Raw genomic sequence first — 22,461 nt, forward strand, 5'->3', positions numbered from 1 at the left:
CATTTTGATGTATGGTGCTCAGTAAATGTTAGACAGTGTGAAAAGTGTGACAACATACCCCGCTCTCCCCTATAGAAAAAGTTATCAATACAGCCAAATGTTGAAATGAATAATAAATTTCAATAACGTCCCCTTTCATTCACCAATAAGATGGCTTGCTCATCCAATTTATTCATGAACGACACAAGTTCATAATTTTTTAGGTGTTATAATATTTTACATATTTATAGTAGCATAAATCAAGAGATAATAATTATCTCGTTAAAAAATACATCCAATAAAATTTTATTTAAGATCATTGATGACAATTGATATCAGGATTAAAAATTCCAATTCATCACTATAGAAAAACCCTTTATGCACTCCCACATTAAAAATGTGATTACAACAGCATGATTCCATAAAATCATAAGGAGTTCCCATGTAAAACTTGCAGTCACATGCAAAATAAATAAATAAGAATCTAGCCTTGTCACCAGTCTCGCTCATGTGGTTCTCTGTAAGGTATGCCCAGGTGATTGAAGACATCCTTCTCTGCCAGTGTGTGTAAAGGATTTCCCGCCACCAATTTCACGCCACACTGCCGCACGACAGCACAGTTTAGCGAGTGCTCTGATAGGCTCATGTGTTTGGTCTTAGCCAATGCCCTCATTGATCGGTTAAAGTGAGCGGAGCCAGTGAAGTACAGAAGAGAACATGCAAATTCAGCATAGGGCACTACAATGATGTCTAGGCGTCTGTGGCGCTGTGAAGGGCCTGGAAGCCGGCAGATGCCCATGTACTTCTTCTGCTCACCGTTCTCCTCATGGCTAACAAGGTCGTCTGTCAGGAAACCTGGATGGTAAAACAAATATCAAATATGGGTTTATTGAATCAATCTAAATTATTCTACATTTCTCTGTAATATCACAGCATACCGCTCTGATGGAGGAAGTGCAACACTTTGCTGAAAACACCCTTGTGCGATACTCCATCAGGGTGAGTGATGAGAACGTCCACATCTCCACACGTGGTCTTGCCCCTGCGGTATGAGCCACACGCCATAACCACCAGCTGTGTGTCCACACTGTGAGCTGCCTCCTCCACCTGTCAATCACAAAAATATTAATAAAAATAATATTTATTTTGTTCATATGTAACAGTTTTTATTTAATTGATGTCATTTATATACACTACTATTTAAAAGTTTAGACAATTTTTTTATTCAGCAAGCATACATTAAATTGATCAAAAGTGAAAGTAAAGACTTTCACATTGTCAAAAAAAATCCATTTCTTTTGAACTTTCAATTCAAAGAATTTAAGGAAAAAAATGTTTAAGCAGAACAGAAATGTTCTCAACATTTATAATAATAGGAAATGAGCACCAGATCATATTAGAATGATTTCTGAAGGTTCATGTGACACTGAAGACTGGAGAAATGATGCTGAAAATTCAGCTTTGACACCACACAAAAAAAATACATTTTAAAATATATTAAAATAGAAAACAGTTATGTTAAATTGTAATAATATTTCAAAATATTAGTTTTACTATATTTGATCAAATATGCCATAATTTTCATAAAAAAATAAAATAAAATAAAAACCTTGCACATTTGTCCATTTAAGCAGTGTTCCAAGGACATGGTGATTAAAAAGTACCCATGCTTATTTGTACCTAGCATTCAGGCAATTTGGAGCTGAAACGCTGAGAGCACATACGTTTAAATGCTCTACATATCATTCTGTCAAGCTAGGACAGCACATGCTGCACTCATCTGCCCTTTTTATCTATCAGGTCGGTCTGTTAAGAGGAAAACAGGGGGCTGTTCCAAGTAAAAGTAAAAAAACAATTTCCTTGGGCCAAAGACTCCGTAAGGGAGCTCGGTAGCTTCTGACTTATGACGCGCCAGCTTTCAAGGACTCCCACTCTTCCTATGGGATGACAGACTCACTAACAATCTCTGTTATGTCCATCAGCCAACAGAGAAAGATTGACAGTATTGCTGCTGCCAATGCAAAATAGGTTTTTTTTAACCTGCTTGTGCTTTAGAAATTCAGTTTTATTATTTACTGCTTTGAAAATCAAGTAGATACATTCTTGTTCTTCACAACCGGATGCTGTTGTTATGGATAGAAGGAACAAAGGAAATCCCTCTGTTAAATTGCTTGGTTATAGCCATTTTCTTTTACTACAGGCCATTTAAAATAAGGTCTGTACAAACCTTTTTCTCGATCGCATTTGCTTCACTTCTCGGCATCCGCTCGAGGAGATCATCATAGTGCTTTAGTCCGATCCTTAGAGTGTGATTCAAAACTGCCTTAGTGCGAATATCCTCCAGTGTGCGAAATCCCTGATAATAAAATCAAATCAAATCATCCACTTAAACTTAAACGTAAAATATTATGGTTATTTCTTAATATTATTGAAAACTGTATGTTCCACAGAGTACAAAGCTGCTGTAAATGTTCTGCACTACTAGTAACACCAAATATTCCCCATCTAGGCTTGGAAAGACAGCATTAAAGTGTGTTCCGCATGACTGTTATTTTCTACCGCTACAGCAGTCACTGAGGAGGAACCTGGCATTGGCTGGCTTCCTTCTGAATGGAATGTACTGACAGTTTACAGATGAATTTCATGCCTGAGAACACTAAAGTTTGAAAAGTGCCCATTGTTTGGACAATCAGGTAATCCGGCTCTAAATTCACATTACTGGCTGAAGTTGGCAGAGACTTAATTAACCGAGAAAAACAAAAACAAAGTGTGGAACGTTGGACACTTAATGTGCTCGACTGTCGCGGACTTCAATGATGAATGACAAAATAACCATATTAAAATTCATACACTGCAGTACATGGTGCTTAAGTACATTGTGTATAAGTGCATAGTGCATCACTGGGACACAACTATAGCCTTTTTTTCCTATGGCTGTCATAAATCGTGACCACATTGTACCAATTCATTCCCTCGGTTTAGTTAAATTTGTACAACTTGACCACAATTTAAATAAAACAAGGGAACAAAATAATCAATTGTGGGGATGAACTCTTAATTCATTATCTCTCTCTGTCATGTGTGGGGCTCCATATAATTTAGAATGATAATGTTGCGTTACAGTGGCACCTGACATACAAATGCAATTTTATCAATTAATATCAAACAGTGAACTACAGTTTCCTTGCACAGTGAGGAAAATAAGTATTTGAACACCCTGCTATTTTGCAAGTTCTCCCACTTAGAAATCATGGAGGGGTCTGAAATTGTCATCGTAGGTGCATGTCCACTGTGAGAGACATAATCTAAAAAAAAAAAATCCAGAAATCACAATGTATGATTTTTTTAACTATTTATTTGTATGATACAGCTGCAAATAAGTATTTGAACACCTGAGAAAATCAATGTTAATATTTGGTACAGTAGCCTTTGTTTGCAATTACAGAGGTCAAACGTTTCCTGTAGTTTTTCACCAGGTTTGCACACACTGCAGGAGGGATTTTGGCCCACTCCTCCACACAGATCTTCTCTAGATCAGTCAGGTTTCTGGGCTGTCGCTGAGAAACACGGAGTTTGAGCTCCCTCCAAAGATTCTCTATTGGGTTTAGGTCTGGAGACTGGCTAGGCCACGCCAGAACCTTGATATGCTTCTTACAGAGCCACTCCTTGGTTATCCTGGCTGTGTGCTTCGGGTCATTGTCATGTTGGAAGACCCAGCCTCGACCCATCTTCAATGCTCTAACTGAGGGAAGGAGGTTGTTCCCCAAAATCTCGCAATACATGGCCCCGGTCATCCTCTCCTTAATACAGTGCAGTCGCCCTGTCCCATGTGTGGAAAAACACCCCCAAAGCATGATGCTACCACCCCCATGCTTCACAGTTGGGACGGTGTTCTTGGGATGGTACTCATCATTCTTCTTCCTCCAAACACGTTTAGTGGAATTATGACCAAAAAGTTCTATTTTGGTCTCATCTGACCACATGACTTTCTCCCATGACTCCTCTGGATCATCCAAATGGTCATTGGCAAACTTAAGACGGGCCTTGACATGTGCTGGTTTAAGCAGGGGAACCTTCCGTGCCATGCATGATTTCAAACCATGACATCTTAGTGTATTACCAACAGTAACCTTGGAAACGGTGGTCCCAGCTCTTTTCAGGTCATTGACCAGCTCCTCCCGTGTAGTTCTGGGCTGATTTCTCACCTTTCTTAGGATCATTGAGACCCCACGAGGTGAGATCTTGCATGGAGCCCCAGTCCGAGGGAGATTGACAGTCATGTTTAGCTTCTTCCATTTTCTAATGATTGCTCCAACAGTGGACCTTTTTTCACCAAGCTGCTTGGCAATTTCCCCGTAGCCCTTTACAGCCTTGTGGAGGTGTACAATTTTGTCTCTAGTGTCTTTGGACAGCTCTTTGGTCTTGGCCATGTTAGTAGTTGGATTCTTACTGATTGTATGGGGTGGACAGGTGTCTTTATGCAGCTAACGACCTCAAACAGGTGCATCTAATTTAGGATAATAAATGGAGTGGAGGTGGACATTTTAAAGGCAGACTAACAGGTCTTTGAGGGTCAGAATTCTAGCTGATAGACAGGTGTTCAAATACTTATTTGCAGCTGTATCATACAAATAAATAGTTAAAAAATCATATATTGTGATTTCTGGATTTTTTTTTTTTTAGATTATGTCTCTCACAGTGGACATGCACCTACGATGACAATTTCAGACCCCTCCATGATTTCCAAGTGGGAGAACTTGCAAAATAGCAGGGTGTTCAAATACTTATTTTCCTCACTGTATAACAGTCTTACCTGTTGATACCACATCTGTGCAGTCTTGGCCCCAGCACCCCAGATGTTAGTGAACATTTCAAGAACAGGTACTTCCTCCCCAATGTGATCCAGTTTACGCAAGTGTCCGCTTTCCATGATTTCCATGATCTTGTCTGCCATGCGTTTACCAATGCCTGGAATTTTACATGCTTCCTATAAATAGAAGGGGTAAAAAGCATGTTTATATGGAAGTTATTGTTTTTTTACTGAAATAATTATTAAAAGAAGCCATATTATGCCCTTTTACAAAGTCTTGATTTAGTTTTTGGGGTCTACTAGAATAGGCTTTCATTCTTGAATGTTCAAAACGTTTGCAGATCTTTTTCATGCTCAAAATGCATTACACATTAAAGAAAGTTGAAAATGTTAAAAAGCAAAATAATTAAGTATTTTATTATTACTAAATTAATTACGGTTGCACGCTTGAAACTACCTTTGCAACAGCAACTATATGTGTTCCTAACACAAATAAGCACGTCCATGAACCCTAAAACCTCTGAGGACTCAATTGCGTATCTGAACTGACCTCATATGAAGTGATGGGCTTGTGGTAGCTTTTAAGGGCATTGATTGCTTTAGAGTAGCCCAGAGCTCTCCATTTATCGCCCTTGTGTGTATAAGCTTTTGCCAGCGGCTCCAGTTTGTCAGTAATGTGCTTGTTATGGTTCTCCCGTTTAGTCGTGGATGGTTGGGAACAGACCCACTTCCCAGACAAAACCGGATTCACTGCCAAACTCTGGCTCTGGTCTTGGTTGCTCTCAGATGGGTGAACGCCACTGATCAAGGCCTCCAGATCATTCTGAGATACACCATCTTCCTCATGGTGCTCCTCCTGAATATCTGGCACCTGTGGAATGAGTCATATTAAATGCACTGCATAAGGGAAAAAAAAAACAAATTATGGATCTTACAATAACCTCCCATCCTTCCCTTTCTTACCGTCTCTGTGGGATTTTCTTGAGGATCCTGATTTTTAAGGATTTTCGAAGGATCCTGAGCTACTGCTACTTGTGGAACTGGGCTGACTTCTGTCTCATTTAACTTCTCAGAAGGGGCAACTGTGGGACTGAGCACATGTACATTAAGTATTTATTTCAACACAACTTCCTTCAGAATAAACATTTACAAATGTATTCAAAAGTCAAACAACAAGTGTCTAAATATAAATCCAGTTATGCAAATTTCTTAAAACCACAGGCAATGCCACTGCAATTGAGTCTAGTCTCCAGTGCCCTACCTCTCCGGAGGAAGGAGGCTGTAGTCTTCAGGGGCTAGTAATCTTTTCTCACTAATGCAGGAACTTAACCAAGTGCATTTGACCAGTTGAACAGCAGAGGGCAGTCTTTCCACTTTCAGAAGCCTCAGAGCTCTATTATGATCGACTGAATCATCCACCACAATGTGTGTGCAGCTGGGAGAGAATGTGGACACTACCTGTCCTCCATTCTGGGTGATCTGTCGATGGAATATATCACACCTGGCTTTCCCTATACCAGCTGGAACTATGTATATTGTGACTCCTTGGAATAATGTACCTAAGAAAAAGAAGCAGACATTTAAAACATAACCACTACTAGTACTCATACCAGATTGGGCTGACTGATGCAGGTTGAGAGGAGCAGGAAGTTAAACTTTAATAATATAAATAATTATAATACTCATTTATAAAAAATTACTGGAGTTAGCAGGTTGAAATTGTTTCAGAAGATTCATATATTAGAATAGAAGTTCTGGCAGGTCACATCAGTCAAGCTTGCATCAGCTGACTCTCAGCTGATCAACGTCTACCTATAGGAATATGATGCCTATCACAGCATCCCTATATATAAGGCCCACACAGTATTATCAGCAGCTTTATAGTGTTGCTCAGGAGCTAACTACCCTCCCCAACCCCAGCTCCACATCTCTTCCAGTCAGGACTTGGCCTTCTGATATTCCTCTTTGAATCAGACTGTCATTCATTTATTGTCATTAAGAATGTTATTGATATGGATGGGCAGTGAGTTCTTGCCCAGAACAAAAACATATACGGTCAATACAAACTGTATTCTAATTGTCAATCATCTTTGACGTTAGTGGTCCTGACAGAACTACTTGTTCTAGTTGCTTTGGTAGGTCCGTTGGTTGATTTCTAAACAAATCCAATGTCTATGGAACTAGGGCAATTCTATTGTTGTTGTTTTTTTCATTAAAACTAATTCAGGTAACATTCTAAACCATAACATGACAGTCAAATTAAAAGGAACAGCACTTCACCACTCAAACAAAAATACATAATTCAGTGGAAGAAATAGAAGGATATCTATTTGTCAAAATATTTACATTAAGTGAAATGTGGAGCTTCAAACTCTCAAACAGTCCTTGTTGCTTTACTCAAGTGTACTTCGAAGTTCGAAGGGTGAATTATGAACCTGTTATTGGTTTAGCGGGCGTCCGCTTGTGGGGAGGCGCGTCCTTCTGATCATTCGGCCTGGGTCTCTTTACTTTAGGGAAGGCTTTCAGGATACCATGACCTTCCATTCCGGCCAGGGTAGGGAAAGGAGCCCTAAAAACAAAATGATTGGGATCAACAGGCTTCAAATATCTACAGAAATACACAGATCGAACCTACAGAAGGGTGTTAGTTAGCACTGGCAGAAATACTATCCGAAGAATCCATAAGACTAATGTCCTCATATAGGCAACCAGAGCAGCAAGCGAATAAACGGGTTGCTGTGTTTTAAAACATACATTAAACATTATAAATCTTTAAAGGCACAACAACTTATAATAATGACTTAAAACACCCCATACTTACCCCTTCGAGCTCCTCTTTTTAGGGACACAACAACACACGAGTGTTTTTAAACGGATCAACTTCCGGGTCATAGTCAACACTAGCGTTTGCGTTTTTAAAAAAAAAATGAAACATTTTAAATTATACTTTGCTTTTGTACTTAATTTGAATATTTTTCATAGTTATAATTACATATTTCATTGTATATACAAATTGTAAATGCATTGAAGATACGAAATATATTGTTTGAGAAATAGTGGTTGCCTTGGCAACTTCAGGCGTGGGATTGTTTGAGGAAATGATAGCGCATGAAGCATGGCTGTTCAACACTGGGCAGATGCGCTTAGGAAAGCCAAGAAAACTGCCTTAATATCGGATGGTGCGCATATATATTCTGTATTATTTTTTGATTTGCTATTTTGTGTGTGTATTTATGCTGGCAGTCTTGCTAATAGTCTTACTAATACGTGTTATAAGTCGAATACATTTCGCTACTGGCTAATAGTATTGGAATCTATGCAACATATCATGAAATACCTGTTAAAAGAATGTTTTATTTATTTTAAAGCGTGAATATTGCTCGATGTAAAGTAAAGTATGAACTGAGAGACTCTTTCATATGCCTTTCTCATTAGGGAAAAGGAAAGCTCATTATATGTTTGAGGATGGAAATGAGATGGCTGAGGAGTATGACCTGAAAACTGACGAACTTGTCTGTAAGTGATCTTTTTTTTCTGTTTTTGTTTAATTGATTCTCATACTAATTTAGATTTGTATTTTATAATCATTCCATCTTTATTCAGTGCGAAAGTGGCGACATAAAACCACTTTTGGAGGGCAGGGGCAGTGGACATGGGAAGTTGGTGAAACAAACCCAAACGACATTACCTCTGATTTAATAAAAGAGAACAGTTCAAATGTAAGGTTTCCTTTCATTTTTCATTATGTTTAAATGACAGTGTTTTAATATTGATTTGTGCTAGGCACCTGTTTTGTTATCAAAGTGTTGTTGTTTTTTATGCCCACAGCCATTGTTCATGCGTAAGGACACAAAAACCAGTTTCCAATGGAGGATCCGTAATATTTCTTATCCTGTTGAAGTCTACAGTGTGTCAGCAGAGCCGACGGAAAGATGTTGTGTCATTCGAACCTCCAACAAAAAGTGAGTTCTTTCAAACTGATGCAAGTAGGAGGCTTTAAATTGCTAAACCATTTAAAAATCAACTAGTCTTGATTGTGGAATATGAAAGGAGTGTTTTTAAGTAATTTAGTGTTTATTGGCTGTATTGTAATATGTGTTCATGTTGTCTGACTGAAATTGGACAAAGTATCACATTTTGTGTTAAAGTAGGTAGTGTATGTAATAGCCTAGATGTATATATAATGTGTGTCTGTGTGTGTGTGTGTAGATATATATATACTTTAACATATAATTTATTTCTGTGGCCAAAGCTGAATTTTCATCAGCCATTACTCCAGTCTTCAGTGTCACATGATCCTTCAGAAATAATTATAATATGCCGATTTGATACTCAGTTGTTATCAATGTTGGAAACGGTTGTGCTGCTTAATATTTTTTTGGAACCTGTGATACGTTTTTCAGGATTCTTTGATGAATAAAAAGTTAAAAATAACAGTATTTTTTTCTAAATAGAATGTTTTTCTAACAATAGAAATCTTTACTATCACTTTTTACCTTGTTGAATAAAAGTATTAATTTCTTTTCAAAAAAAGAAAAACGACTGACCCCAAACTTTTGAACGGTAGTGTAAATTGTTTCAAAATACTTCTATTTTAAATAAATGCTTTTTTAAAAATCATCAAAGAATGCTGAAAAAAGTATAACAGGTTATAAAAATATATATATTAAGCAGCAACTGTTTCCAACATTGATAATAAATCAGCATATTAGAATGATTTCTGAAGGATCATGTGACACTGAAGACTGGAGTAATGGCTGATTAAAATTCAGCTTTGCATCACATAAATACATTTTATTTTTTAGTATATTTATTATTATATTAAAATAGAAACCCATGATTTTAAATGGTAGAATACTACTGTTTTTTTTTTTATATATATATTTTTGATCAAATAAATGCAGGCTTGATGAGCACAAGAGACTTCTTTCAAAAACATTAAAAATAAGTTTGTAAACATGTTCATGTATGCATTCATCTTCATTTTAGAGAAATACAATAATCATAATATCATATCAAATTAAATTAGTCAACTTCTGCTTATAAATTCAGGATTACCTAGTGAAAAGCAGTGTTATTTTAGTATCATATAGTATACTATTAGTTCTATAGTATCAGTTTTTTTTTTTCATCCATTTTTAGACAAGCTGAAATATGTTTTTTATATTTTAAGTTAAAGTTTATAGCATTTCAAGTAATGTAAATGTTTTTTATGGTTTTAGTTTCAGTTTTAGTTAGCTACAATAACCCTGGTGAAAAGTGTGTTGAACTAATTGTTTAGTTGCAAAAGCCCTGCAGTAACCCTATAGGTGGCACTGTTGATCTAGATGGAAGATGGATGGCTGGCCATGAGAAACATTCTCTTGTTCATCTCCTCATTTCCCAGGTACTATAAGAAGTTCAGTATTCCAGATCTCGACCGTTGCCAGCTGCCTTTGGAGAGCGCAGCCTTGAGTTTTACCCACGCCAACAACACTTTAATCATCAGCGTGAGTGAACTCTCACCGCTAGTCTCACTTAATTACTTTCTCTAAGCTCTTTCTGTATTGTAAGGTATGTATTCACAGTTTTTTTCCGCAACACGTAGAGGAACTTTCCCTTTTGCGTGGATCTGGGACCAGGTTGCCAAAACCCTAATCCCCACTAAGAGAGTACACAATTCTGGTCTCAGATCATCAAAAGGGCAACTATGCCGTCACTTTTTATTGGTTCACCTAAGTAGAGAAGGTTGAACTGAACTGCTCTCACCTCTGTTGTCTGCTCCAGTACTCAGCTGTTCCATCCAGCAATGGATTTTTATATGGAGTTTCTCTCGCTTTTGTTGTAGTACAAGAAGCCCAAAGAGATTTTAACACTGGAACAGGAGCTGCTTGTGGAACTGAAGAAACTGAAGGGGACAAGTGAAGGAGATATTGACTGTAAAACTCAGTGAACTGCTGTGGATCCGGAGCCTTTGCGTCATTGTATTTTTCTGGAAGCGGTTCTGCACGTTCACTTCAGCTCTGTGTCTCACAATGGCATGTTTCTGTCAGCCTTGTGCATCCAAGCAACTCACTTTCATTGTGTGTTCTTTTTCAATGTAAAATTTCAAATGGTGTTCTGAATGATGTTCCTACAACTGTTCTTTGTTAAATAATGCGTTCACTGACTAAAATAAAATAAAATTATTATAAGAAGTTTGTTTTATTCCAGCTATTTCCACCATACTGTAACTTAAAAAATATAACCCACCAATGTGTTGTAAGATAAATCATCATTTAGTAAACACTGTTTGTACATATAGGCAAGTCATGTCATATAGTAATTCAAAATTAACATAAAATACTTCAAAAACATAAAATAATTATAGCAGATGCATAAGAATTAAAAATAAAAACTGACTAAAAAAGAAATCAGGAAACATACATAAATAGATAATAAACACATTCCAATAGGGTCCTCACACCATCAGTGCTCGGGTCCTAATGATACAGTGCAATTAGCTAAGTGCTCATTCAGTAAATGCATCAAATTCATAAACTGACAACTTGTGCATCTAGCAGTTGTCCACTTGCATTATTATTGGAGATTCATCATCATATTTCTATAACATGAAGGTTATTGAACTTCAGTTTCCATATACTGTCATCTCCACTCATCAGTTTCCTTGAAGTGCATCGTGGGAAAATTAAACATTTCATTTATCTTGGTTCCTTGATTTTATCTGTACTCATCTCACGTGTATGGATGATGTTTGGCATGCACCACAGTACTGTTTGTGTTTCTACTGTAAATAGAATACTACAAACTCAAACTCTTTGTTGGTTTAAGCCAAGGGAAAGACAAAACAATACATGTGAATATACGGTTTCTGACTCTGGTGACTCTTCGCTTCTGGTTCCTAGTCTACAGTTTTTGTGCCAAACCAAAAGACTGTATGCATAAAACAGGCACTAAACCACAAGTCTTTCTCACTATTGTGTACAACGGCCTCTGAGGATGTTGTTTTCTGCCCTGGAATTCACCAGCCAGGGTTCACAGCTGACACTGCAGTCTCTTGTTTTGGGTTTTAACATGGAAAAAATGTAATATTTTAGAATAGCAAAGGTGGAAAATATGGCAGATGGCACACTGTAAAAAGTGATCAGTTGACTTAACTTAAAAAAAGTGAACTTCACGCATAATTGAAAAAATTAAGTTATGTGAACTTGACACCTTAATTTTAAGGTTAATGGTTTCCTTACTTTTTTAAGTTATGGCAACTGATCACTTTTTATGCATGTTAATTCATTCGTCTGTATTATTTAAGTTGTAAAGCTTGTTATTTTATAGTCGTTTTGGGTTTACAACATTATAAAAAAATTATAACTTTATTATACACATTCACACTAAAACATGTTAACATACATTGTTTACATTTTGTTTTGAGTATTTCAACTTTTTTACAAATTTGCACCATTCAATTTCAGTTTTGTGGTAATCAACATTACGCCGTGCACAAGTGCTGCCAATTAAAGTCGAGATGTGATGAAAGTAGTGACAGATCTTCTTAAAAAAAGAGAAAGAAATATAGGGAGAACTGGTTCAATCCATCGGTTGTTGTCGATTGGATAGAGGCAGATCTAAATGAGAGCTTGTAAATGTAAGAAAGGGACAGACTAAATGATTGGAGACATACATCACCAATAAGAAGTCTCATTTTACTGGAAGATTAAGTTATGACATTTTGATTAAAAAGGAGGTATAAAATATATATACATATTCATGGATGAATTGCTAAGATCAACATGCATTAAGAAAATAGATAGGGTGAATTTCCATTCATGTCAACTTTACCTTGCATTAAAACCTTAAAATATTCATTTAATGGCTAAACATAAGCTTGTTGTCAAGTTCTGTTGGTTTAGTTTCATTTTCATTTAGTTTCATTTTCATGGACTTTTAGTTTATTTCTCTTCAGTTACTTGTTCCCTTTGTTCTAGTTTTCCACCAGTCTTTAGTTACAGTGGACACTCATGCAAACAAAACACCTGTTTGCCATCTAGTTTGTTATCATTGTATGTTTAAGTTCCTCCTTACATTCAGGTTATTGCCTGGTATTGTTTGTACCTAGCACTCTGTTTCGTGGTGTTTGCTCATTTCTGCATTACCTGCTTTTGAGTTATTTAATAAACCTTTTTATAATTTGATCCTTTTGGCTTTTTCTTTTTCCTTTTGACTTCATCATTGGACTGAAACTTTACACTCGTAAAGCTATAGTTTTCGATTTCTGTATAAGCTCAGGACTGATAGAGATACTGATTTAGCCTAAGTCTAGGTTTAACGTGTATCTGTGTATCATTTTGCCATATATACTGATCAAGGTCAGTGTTTTGATTAAAGACCCTACCTTTAATTAATTGTATAAGCATTCACTTTAAAGTTATACATGTGAAGATCCAAGGTTTTTTAAAGCAGTGAACTGTGACCTGCTTAAATATTCAACATCCCATGACACACCATGGAACCTAATTTCTGGCAACACTCTTCTGGTGATGGTGACGGTAGCAACCTTTGGGACATGCCATTGAAATGAGCTGTCAAAATGATTTAAAACATACTGACCTTTCACCAGAATCTGCAGCTCTTGCAGTGTGTTAAGCTCTCATCGTAACGGCCTCGTATTGACCACAGAGAGACGGAAACCATTGTGCATCATTACACTCGTGTGTTGACAAGCAGTGCCGCGAGCCAAACATCTGCACACATCATTGAAACCAACTAGGAGCAAAGCATGAGTCCTGGCGCTGTCTTCATGCCTTCTTGCACTGCCCAAAGATGGTTCGCTCCAGTTCACAGCAATATGAGATTCCAGATTCATCCAATACCAAATGTCCAGGGGAGATGGTTGGCCTGAGGTCTGTGAAAAATTATTTAGAAATGTCTTACATGGAAAGAATCAGATGTCTATGGGTTAACTGCTACCGAGAGAGATTCTTATAGTTCCACCAGCCCTGTTTTCTTAGAGGTACCGGCTCTTCTGACAGACTGGTGACCAGTGGTCTGGACTTTTGGCAGATGTTGACTGTTATCTGTAAGTCAGAGCGGATACAATGGGTCCTACAGGAGCGATCTGCAATGCCGTTAGCATTTTGGAGCGAGTTATTGATTACTGATACTTTAGCAATGCAGTTTTTTCTTTAAAACTGGGTGGTGGTCAACATTTGCATTGTTTTGTTTTTACATTGTTTGACTCAAGTTTCCAGACCTTTGACTGGATGTCTGGTCCATATTACAGCTTATTCTTGTAAAGCCTATAGCAGCTTGACTGACATGTAAAGCAATCAATCACAGTTAGCCTTTTTGAATTCCCGCTTCCATTAGGTCAATGTGTTTTGTAAAGGTTTTTATGAGTAAGCTCAAGGTATTTTCATATTTTATTCTATGAGATAAAATAGTAATACCCCACTCATGTTTATTATACCTTTATGATAGGCACAGACTCCGATTTTTTAGATTCAGACTGTGATTCCATCCAGTCTAGAGGATTTCAAACATGTTTTAGAACACATATTGTTTAATTAGTTGTGTCTATGCGTTTAGCTTGTTGTGCTCAGAAGAATGTAAAATTCTGGTGTGATCCTCAGTCGTTTAGTGCATGATGTCCAGTTTTTCTGTGTAACTTTACAGGAACATGTATGATGCTTAGTGTTTTATAATCTGTTCACATTTTAAAAGTTGTGCAGTGTAAACATTGAATGTTTTATAATACCTGCATCATATGATACCTTGTATAATACTAACATCAGATCTGTAGCAATGTCAATGCCAGCAATGTCTGGTTTATATACTGGTATGTATTTTATTTATTTATTTTTACGGACATTGTATGAAAAATTCTAACTTAGGAAATTTATGGTTAATAAGCGCACACAAAAACATTTCTCCTAATTTTTTTGAACGATGCAGGCATAGCATTAGCCTATAGTGGTATTTTGACAAGAACAGAACAAAGCACCAATTTAAATAGTTTTAGTAGGTCAATAAAATGCTTTTCTAGATGCTTTTCTACCACAACATGGCTCTGCAGATGGAAGCAGTCCAAGGGCCAACTGACAAATCAGAAGTCCTGGGAAAAGGCGACAGGGCGAAGAGCTCAGCGCTGTGATTTTTGTTCAGTGTCTCTTCTTCCCATTCTCCCTCCCCATCCTGAGGCCTCAATGGTCATGCTCAACTGCCTCAACAGAGAGACACTCTTTTTTGGCCCTTTTCATTCGCCTGTGCCCCTCTTTGCCTCTTCCCAGCCATTTGCCCTCTTTCAGCCCCTCTCGCCCACATCTCAACTCATAACACCCCCCGAAACGTTTTCTCTCCCCCCGAGTCGCTCTTGGTTTCTCTCTCTCGCCCGCCCTCACCCCCTCTGTGTGACTGGGCTTCCTTTTTTGATAGCTGACCCCTCCTTGTGTTATTATTCAGGTCCACCATTGTATAACATGTTTCTTTTCTACGGCGCCTACAAAGGCAGCATTTGATCAGAGGGTTACGGTGTGCGGGTCGCAGAAATGCAACTACACGGTGGTAACCTTTGTTTGGGACAGCAATGGTGGGTTGACCTCATCTCTTCTAAAGCAAAAGGCCCAAGCTATTCAAAGGCCCAGTCTCACTTGCTGAGCACATTCAATCGAGACCGGCCTGTCACAGATATTGCCTCACAGTTATCTGAGGCTCAGGCCTCTTTTTCTGGGAGTTCGACTGCTGGGCCAAAAACATAACAACAGCTATACGGTCCTGGAGGTATACCTCTTGAATAGACCCGAGCATGCCCTTGAGGTTTCTCTCAGGCTGCTGTTGTTGTCAACTGAATAAGCCTGACTCTGAAAGAAACTGGCTCCCAATTTGGCCGACTTGTGTTCCTGGAGGCCTTCGACTTTAACCCACAATTGTCGTGTTCGTGTTCTTGATGCGCCCACACACATACAGTGTGATCTATGAGAGAGCGAGAATTCAACCCGTCAGCTAATGATCGCTGACTCCTTCAAAGCAAATTCAGCGTAGAAGCGCATCTCAAAGGAGTCGAATCAATCACAGTCCGAATTTAAAGTTCCCACAAAAGACGTTTAGGGAGTCAATGAATCACACACCCTATAAACTTGTTAAATCAATACTTTTACATGAATTTAATACACGCTCTAAAATAAATATTTCCACTTTTTGAAGTATCTTACAATCTTCCAATAAAAATATATAGTCATGTACAAACAATAAAGATGCTTTTTGATAATGTCACTACACATCATGGAATCTGTGTGTATCTGCATACTTTTGAGATTATCAGTAGCTGCCATGTTCACTGTCAGAAAAAAATGTGCAAAAACAGTACCCTTAATTGGTCAGCTTACCTTAGAGTAGTGATATATACCCTTTAAGGGGTAAATGAGGTCCAAAGTTGTTCCTTTAAAGGGGTCCTATTATGTCCTTTTACAATATATGCTTTCATGCTTGATTGTTCAAAAAACACATTACTTTTCAAATATTTTACATATGTTACAAATTTTATATTTCGAACGCGTCATTAGTTCCAGTTTCGATGAAGCCTCTCTTTCCGAAATACAAAATGTGCTGTGATTGGTTAGCTGGCCCAGTGGGTTGTGTTCGGGAAATGTCACACCCCTTACAATAACGCAAGTTTCATCTGCTCAGGTGTAAATATTAAGGATGGTGTCAATTTCAAACCAATTCAAGCCTGATTCAGACTTAAAAATGTTAATGAACAAGAGGATTGTCCAGAACGTATTTCGTCTTTGCAACCACGGATTTCACAGGACGTTTCAGAGTGGTGTTTTTTTTTCTCCTGTAATTTTCTTATTCATTTTAGATATGATGTTATACACCATTTAATCATGATATTTGTTGGAAAACTATGGTAATACAAACAGTAATCGATCACAAAACCATGGTTAATTTCCTAAGGGGCGGTGAACAGTCTTACATAAGCAAGAGCTTACAGAAGCTACAGTAAACACTACATCAACACTAAGCGGAGGCAAAGCTTTGCCCTTTGTTTACATCGTAGAAACTACATAAAACATATAATTGGAACTGTTAATAGAAAACACAACTACAAATAATAGGACATAGCTTTGGAAATGGGGTGGACAAAACAGCGTCTCTTTGCCATAGTGACAACACTGTCTTCTCTAATGCAGCTCATCAAGGCCTCTTCCCCTTATTTGCGTTTTCTGTGGGCGGATATTATTTAAATGAGTAACATTATGACTTCACAAAGCCCGGAATAAAACTCACTGTAGTCCAAACGAGTCGTTCGCTGTAGTTCTTGGAAAGTGGATACTTTTAAATTAGGGCTGTGAAACGATTCATCGCGATTAATCGCATCCAAAATAAAAGTTTGTGTTTACATAATATATGTGTGTGTACTGTGCATAATTATTTTGTATATATAAATATACACACATGCATATATTTAAGAAATAGTTGCTTATACAGTATATACTGTATATATATATATATATATATATATATATATATATATATATACAGTATATATATTATTTGTATTATATATAAATATAATTATTTTATATATAAATAACAATTTGTTCTTAAATATATACATGCATGTGTGTGTATTTATATATACAAAATAATTATGCACAGTACACACACATATATTATGTAAACACAAACTTTTATTTTGGATGCGATTAATCGCAATTAATCGTTTCACAACCCTAATTTAAATAAAATATCTCCCTTTGTAGTGGACTTTAAGCTTTGTAACCTTGCAGATCTTTTTTATGCTCAAACAGCAACATTACAGACTAACTGAAGTTGAAAAAGTGAAATAGCATAATAGGACCCCTTAAAGAGTACTGTCCCTGTGACAAGCTATGTTGTCTCCCAAAAGGTAAAATTTGTGCACATTTTTCTGAGAGTGTTTGTGTGTTCTGTTGTCTTGTTGTATTCCCAGAGATATGTTGCTCATTATTACAAGGCTTACGGTGTCCTCTGTTCAGTCAACAGTTCAGTAATTGTCCCAGAACAAACTGTTCGTAGTCGTTCATCTGTACAGCCTCCTTTTTTCTTTTTCTTTTACACAGCATCAGTTTGCCATGATGTCCAGAACTATGGATGCACATAGATTAGATTAACTCAAATTAAAACACTCCGGTATAACATATGATACTGCCCTCAATTCGCGCTTGTGCGTTGATGGTGCTTAGTCCTCTTGTTGAGGGGATATGGGATTAAATCAAAAGGCTTCCTTTCTGTTAACAGGTGTCCTCGAGGAAGACGTTTCATGAAATGAGCCTCGCGCTGGTGCTGCTGGGTCTGCATGGCTTTCCTGGGTCGGCCCTTGCGTGTAAAGGCCATGTACCAGCCTTTGTACTTAGCGTTCTGCAAAGCGGTGTAGTTATTTTCCAGAACAATCTCAGTGAATATGCAGTCCCTGCCACGGCCCTTCCTCTGGCAACAAAAAGAGACAGACAGCGGAGGACTGAAATGACAAACTCAGAAATCTGCTATTCAAGCCTGAGAGATTTATGAGGCTCAGTTTTGTTCACAGGGCATGATGGGTTTACCTGTGATACGATTAGTGTCGTTCAAGCCCATTTAGATGTCTATATTTTATTAAAATCGTATGATTTCATCACATTCAGCACTTGGCAGACTCTTTTATCCAAAGTGACTTTCAGTATAATGCATTCAAGGTTCACATTTGATCAGGTTTTTGCTTTTCCTGGGAATCGAACCCATGACCTTGGCATTTCTAGTGTCATGCTCTACTGTTTGAGTTAAAGGAAGGTATCTTGTAGATATCATTGAAAAAAAAATTAAACATAAACACACTTAATTGCAATTACATTTTCATGTCTATGCAAAAAAAAAAGGGGGGGGGGGGGGGGGGATTGGTTGGGGCACTTAAGGGGTTAAACTCACCCGTCCAATAAGCTTGCCTCTCTTGTTCATGCAAATGTAGTATCCTGTTTTTGCTCCTCTGATTCGAACCCGGCTTCCAAACGTGTCGGTTTCCACAATAAGTTTAGCTGGAAATGTGACAAAGTTTGTTACTTTTACACATCACTTTCAGGTGATATATACAATGAGTGATGCTTCTGATTGTGTACTGGATAGTTTATGATTTGCACTGTTGTAATGTTGTCTGGGTTGGAATAAAGTGTGAACAAAACTGCTAATATTGAGTCTAGATGTGTGAAAGCATGTGTGTGTTAGGCCAAGACTACAAAGAGTAAAAGTAAGAGTAACAAAGAGAGGTATAAACCAATGACGCTGACCTCACTTCTCTTCATAAACTGACTCATACTTTGAGTTGTAAAGCTATGAAAATTCCTCATAAAATGACCCTCCAAAAAAGTGGGCAAAGTGGATGGACTGCACGAGTGGAAAGATGGCTAGACACACAGAAATACTTTGGTGACAGGAATTCATTCCCAGCGGACGGGATTCTAACCACTGTTTTGTTTGGAGAAGAAGTGCCGTAGCTCACTTAAAACAGGTGCCTTACTGTATAGCTTTAAAATTACATTGAGTTCAAGTAAAAACAAGATTGACTTTTCATTGCCTATTTGCAACATCAGGCATACTGTGAATCATATATTTAGCAGAATAAAAATACGCGTGTAATACTCTTGACAAGTGATTGAAACTTTAGATCATCATCTTGCTTCACACATAATACAGGAACATTTGCAATAAACATTTGTTTCGGAAGACATGAAAGATGAAAAATAATGATGTTAGAAAATTGCATGTCATATTTCTATCCTACAACTTTTATTATATGGAGAACTATTCAGGAAATGTTAAGACGGCAGAGGTAAGATGAGTACTGATGTGTTTTCCAGAAACGAAACGGGTTTCTCTTGAGATTCCCAAACTCAAAAATATAGAATCCATTTCAAACTATGCAGGTTACTTTTTGGCAATGGCATTTACTGGACATTCTTTAAAGTAACCTGAGGTGATATCCTCAACTGACTGTTCTGTCCTATTGTTTAAAGCTGACAAAGTAAAATAATGCATAAAAGTGCCTCTGCAAAGATTGTGACTTGCCATGAATATCTCCGTCCTCGCCGTTGGCATTGACCCTCTTATTGCCCAGGACTTGTACATGTTTTCCACTGGTCCGGCTATAGAGCTGATAAGTCCTTGTTAATCTCCGACTCATCCTGTCCGATAGACGACTCTGCTCCGTTACGTGGTGCTTAAAATTGGGTACGGAGATGGACTGCATCGTCATCTATAAAAATGTGACAGAAGAACATGCAGATTCATGGTGTAAACAGAAGACTGAAGAACTATATTACGATTATTGACTCATTGTGTATATTAGAACAATGCTATAAACATTATGGACTGCACTCTTAAGTACAATAAATTGTTTCTCATCAGATTGAAATAATGATTCCATATGTGCCTGGTCTTATGAAGTGGAGGACACAAGATGGTTGGCATTCTCAAGGCAAGTGCGCTGTCCACACTCTAGATGACATGCCAATGAGGGTTCGTTTCAACCAACACTGATCTTTCACCCCTGTCTCTCGGGTCTTTTCCCATAATGATTTTCTTTTGTAAGTCAGCCATGTGCCTTGCCCACATGTTAGAGCCATTACCTTTAAAGTGAGGGGTTTACGCCTTTTCAAGATGTTTGACAATTTGCCAATGACTCTATTAATAATGAGTTGTTTTCACGGTTATAACACATTAACTACACACATATAACATCACAGGATTAATGTGCGTAAAATACTTATCGTTTTCAGTGTGTCTTGCTGATGTTTTACCGGAAAACATTTGTAGGGGAGACAGAGTAGTGTTGTAACATTTTTGTATCAATGTCTGTGACTGTTTTGTTTTGCATTATGTGACTAAAACATTGACACATTATTCCCATTTACCTACAAATTAATAACATTTATAATTCTATGAATTATTTATAATCCATAAAAATGAATGTCAGGCACAACATTTTTTGCTGTTGCAACCTAAATCTACAACAGGATGGGATGTAACACTAATAGAAAATTATTTAAAGGTTTATATTTTGTGCATGAATTTATTGTGGTATCCAAACATTCTTGTCAAAAATATATAGTATTGCCCATGCATGATCACCCCACCCAATGTATTTGAAATTATTAAACATAAAATAAATATAATTGAAAACAGCACATCAAATTTGAAACAAATTTTGAAATACCGGTATATGCTTACAACTCTAAAAATGAAGAGTGTGTTTGTCAACTCTAAGAGTTGTCACACCTGTCTTTGTGGGTCCAATAGAAAACACTGGAAAGTCATGTTACAACCCTCCCAGTGATATTTCTATTTTAACATGTAGGTAAAAGTAAAAAGTTTATGTGGATGTTATATATCAAAGTAAACAAAACAGCATGCTCATTCACTTGAAACTGTCCTTTAACATCCACTAACACCTAAAGTTATAAACCAGATCTAAACATTTTACTTTTACTTTATTTTATATATTTTTTACAGAGACACTTACAACTACAGGTGATTTCACCCACTTAGCTCATTTTGGTTAAACCGATGTTACAATATTAAAGTTTCTCAACAGTGTAGGATATACCTATTAGTTTGAGATGCTTGTTCTACATAATGCAGAAAACTTACCTGAGTGTAAAAACACAGAGTCATGAATTGAAGGAATCTGAAATACAAAAATTGTGGATTATTATTATGTTTTAAAATATAAAAAGAACAGTTTAGCAATGAAACGTCTATATTAAGCATAGGCTACTTACAGGTAACGTAACCTCGATGATTTCAGCCTCATTGTGAGATTTCCAAACCCTGTCTGATTATTATCCCAAACGATAAGTTCTTCATTAATTCCACTGTGCGTGTATTTTATTGTGTGAAGATGCTCGGTCCATCGGACTTTCAGCAAAAATGACAGTAAATAAACTGAGTGACAGGACAAAATATAGCCTTCTGGTATCGATAGAATGTGTGATTTAGGTTATTTATCCACTGAGTCCATGTCAAACGAATCCGTCAAGCAATTTGTATTCCTGAAAGTTCAAGCACCTTACAGGCGACTGTTCTCACAAACATAATTCATGGTCGATGTCCAATTTCAGCGAATATACGAAAAATAAAACATTCTTCATTGAAAGTCACCGACAAGATCCGGCAGCGTGCGCGCGCCCATGCTGAGACTATGTTTCCACACGGTATCTCCAGTTCTGATGTATTGCTAGCCTAAATGTCACTGGAAGAGACTGAAGTCACATTTGGGTTGATAAACTGTTATGTTTCCCTGACGAGAGGCTGAGAGCAGAAGCCTCACTGTGTCGGTCTCCACTTTCAAACTCCCAATGTCAAACCCGCTCTTCACGTGCGTTACCTTTACTGAAGCGCCATCCCACTCCTCAACGTTTCAACTCCTTCAAAGACATTCGTTAACCTGAATCATTACAAGAAAAGTTTAGGCTATCCAGTTAAAGATACACTCCCAAAACCTGAATCGAATTTTAGTCACAATTTCATGAACAATGAAAAAATGTTTATTATTGGCTATTATCCTAAGCAAATAAAGACTTAGTGTTTGAAGAGGTAATTTATGATGCTTTTTAGATAAGAATTAGATTAAGAAACAAAAAAACACACACACACAAAAACACACGGTTATAGTAGGCTAATTAGCACGG

The 22,461-nt window shown here is 37.3% G+C and overlaps 3 protein-coding genes across 4 annotated transcripts; 1 reads left to right on the forward strand and 2 right to left on the reverse strand.

Moving 5' to 3' along the window:
- Positions 1-269: 269 nt before the first annotated feature.
- poll (polymerase (DNA directed), lambda) lies at positions 270-7,682 on the reverse strand. 2 transcript variants are annotated; one of them, XM_084105853.1, is made up of 9 exons: positions 7,611-7,682; positions 7,225-7,358; positions 6,051-6,348; positions 5,753-5,879; positions 5,340-5,660; positions 4,793-4,966; positions 2,207-2,335; positions 1,000-1,086; positions 270-480 (listed from the first exon to the last, which is right to left on the reverse strand). In XM_084105853.1, exons 1-9 carry the CDS (start codon positions 7,679-7,681, stop codon positions 286-288), a joined length of 1,536 nt encoding a protein of 511 aa, XP_083961979.1. In that variant the 5' UTR covers position 7,682; the 3' UTR covers positions 270-285. The 2 variants fall into 2 exon arrangements, with proteins under 2 accessions (XP_083961979.1, XP_083961978.1); XM_084105852.1 differs by having other exon boundaries at positions 459-834; positions 918-1,086.
- Positions 7,683-7,865: 183 nt separating this feature from the next.
- dpcd (deleted in primary ciliary dyskinesia homolog (mouse)) lies at positions 7,866-10,965 on the forward strand. Its single transcript, XM_084094820.1, has 6 exons — positions 7,866-7,968; positions 8,225-8,305; positions 8,393-8,508; positions 8,618-8,751; positions 10,176-10,278; positions 10,617-10,965. Exons 1-6 carry the CDS (start codon positions 7,905-7,907, stop codon positions 10,719-10,721), a joined length of 603 nt encoding a protein of 200 aa, XP_083950946.1. The 5' UTR covers positions 7,866-7,904; the 3' UTR covers positions 10,722-10,965.
- Positions 10,966-17,502: 6,537 nt separating this feature from the next.
- Positions 17,503-21,648, reverse strand: fgf8b (fibroblast growth factor 8b). Its single transcript, XM_084101675.1, has 5 exons — positions 21,553-21,648; positions 21,422-21,458; positions 19,841-20,027; positions 18,707-18,813; positions 17,503-18,232 (listed from the first exon to the last, which is right to left on the reverse strand). The coding sequence occupies exons 1-5, from the start codon at positions 21,582-21,584 to the stop codon at positions 17,957-17,959; spliced, it is 639 nt and encodes a 212-aa protein (XP_083957801.1). The 5' UTR covers positions 21,585-21,648; the 3' UTR covers positions 17,503-17,956.
- Between the last annotated feature and the right edge of the window lie 813 nt (positions 21,649-22,461).

Source organism: Abramis brama (assembly GCF_963993115.1).
Source record: "Abramis brama genome assembly, chromosome: 2".
NCBI classification, from domain to species: domain Eukaryota; kingdom Metazoa; phylum Chordata; class Actinopteri; order Cypriniformes; family Leuciscidae; genus Abramis; species Abramis brama.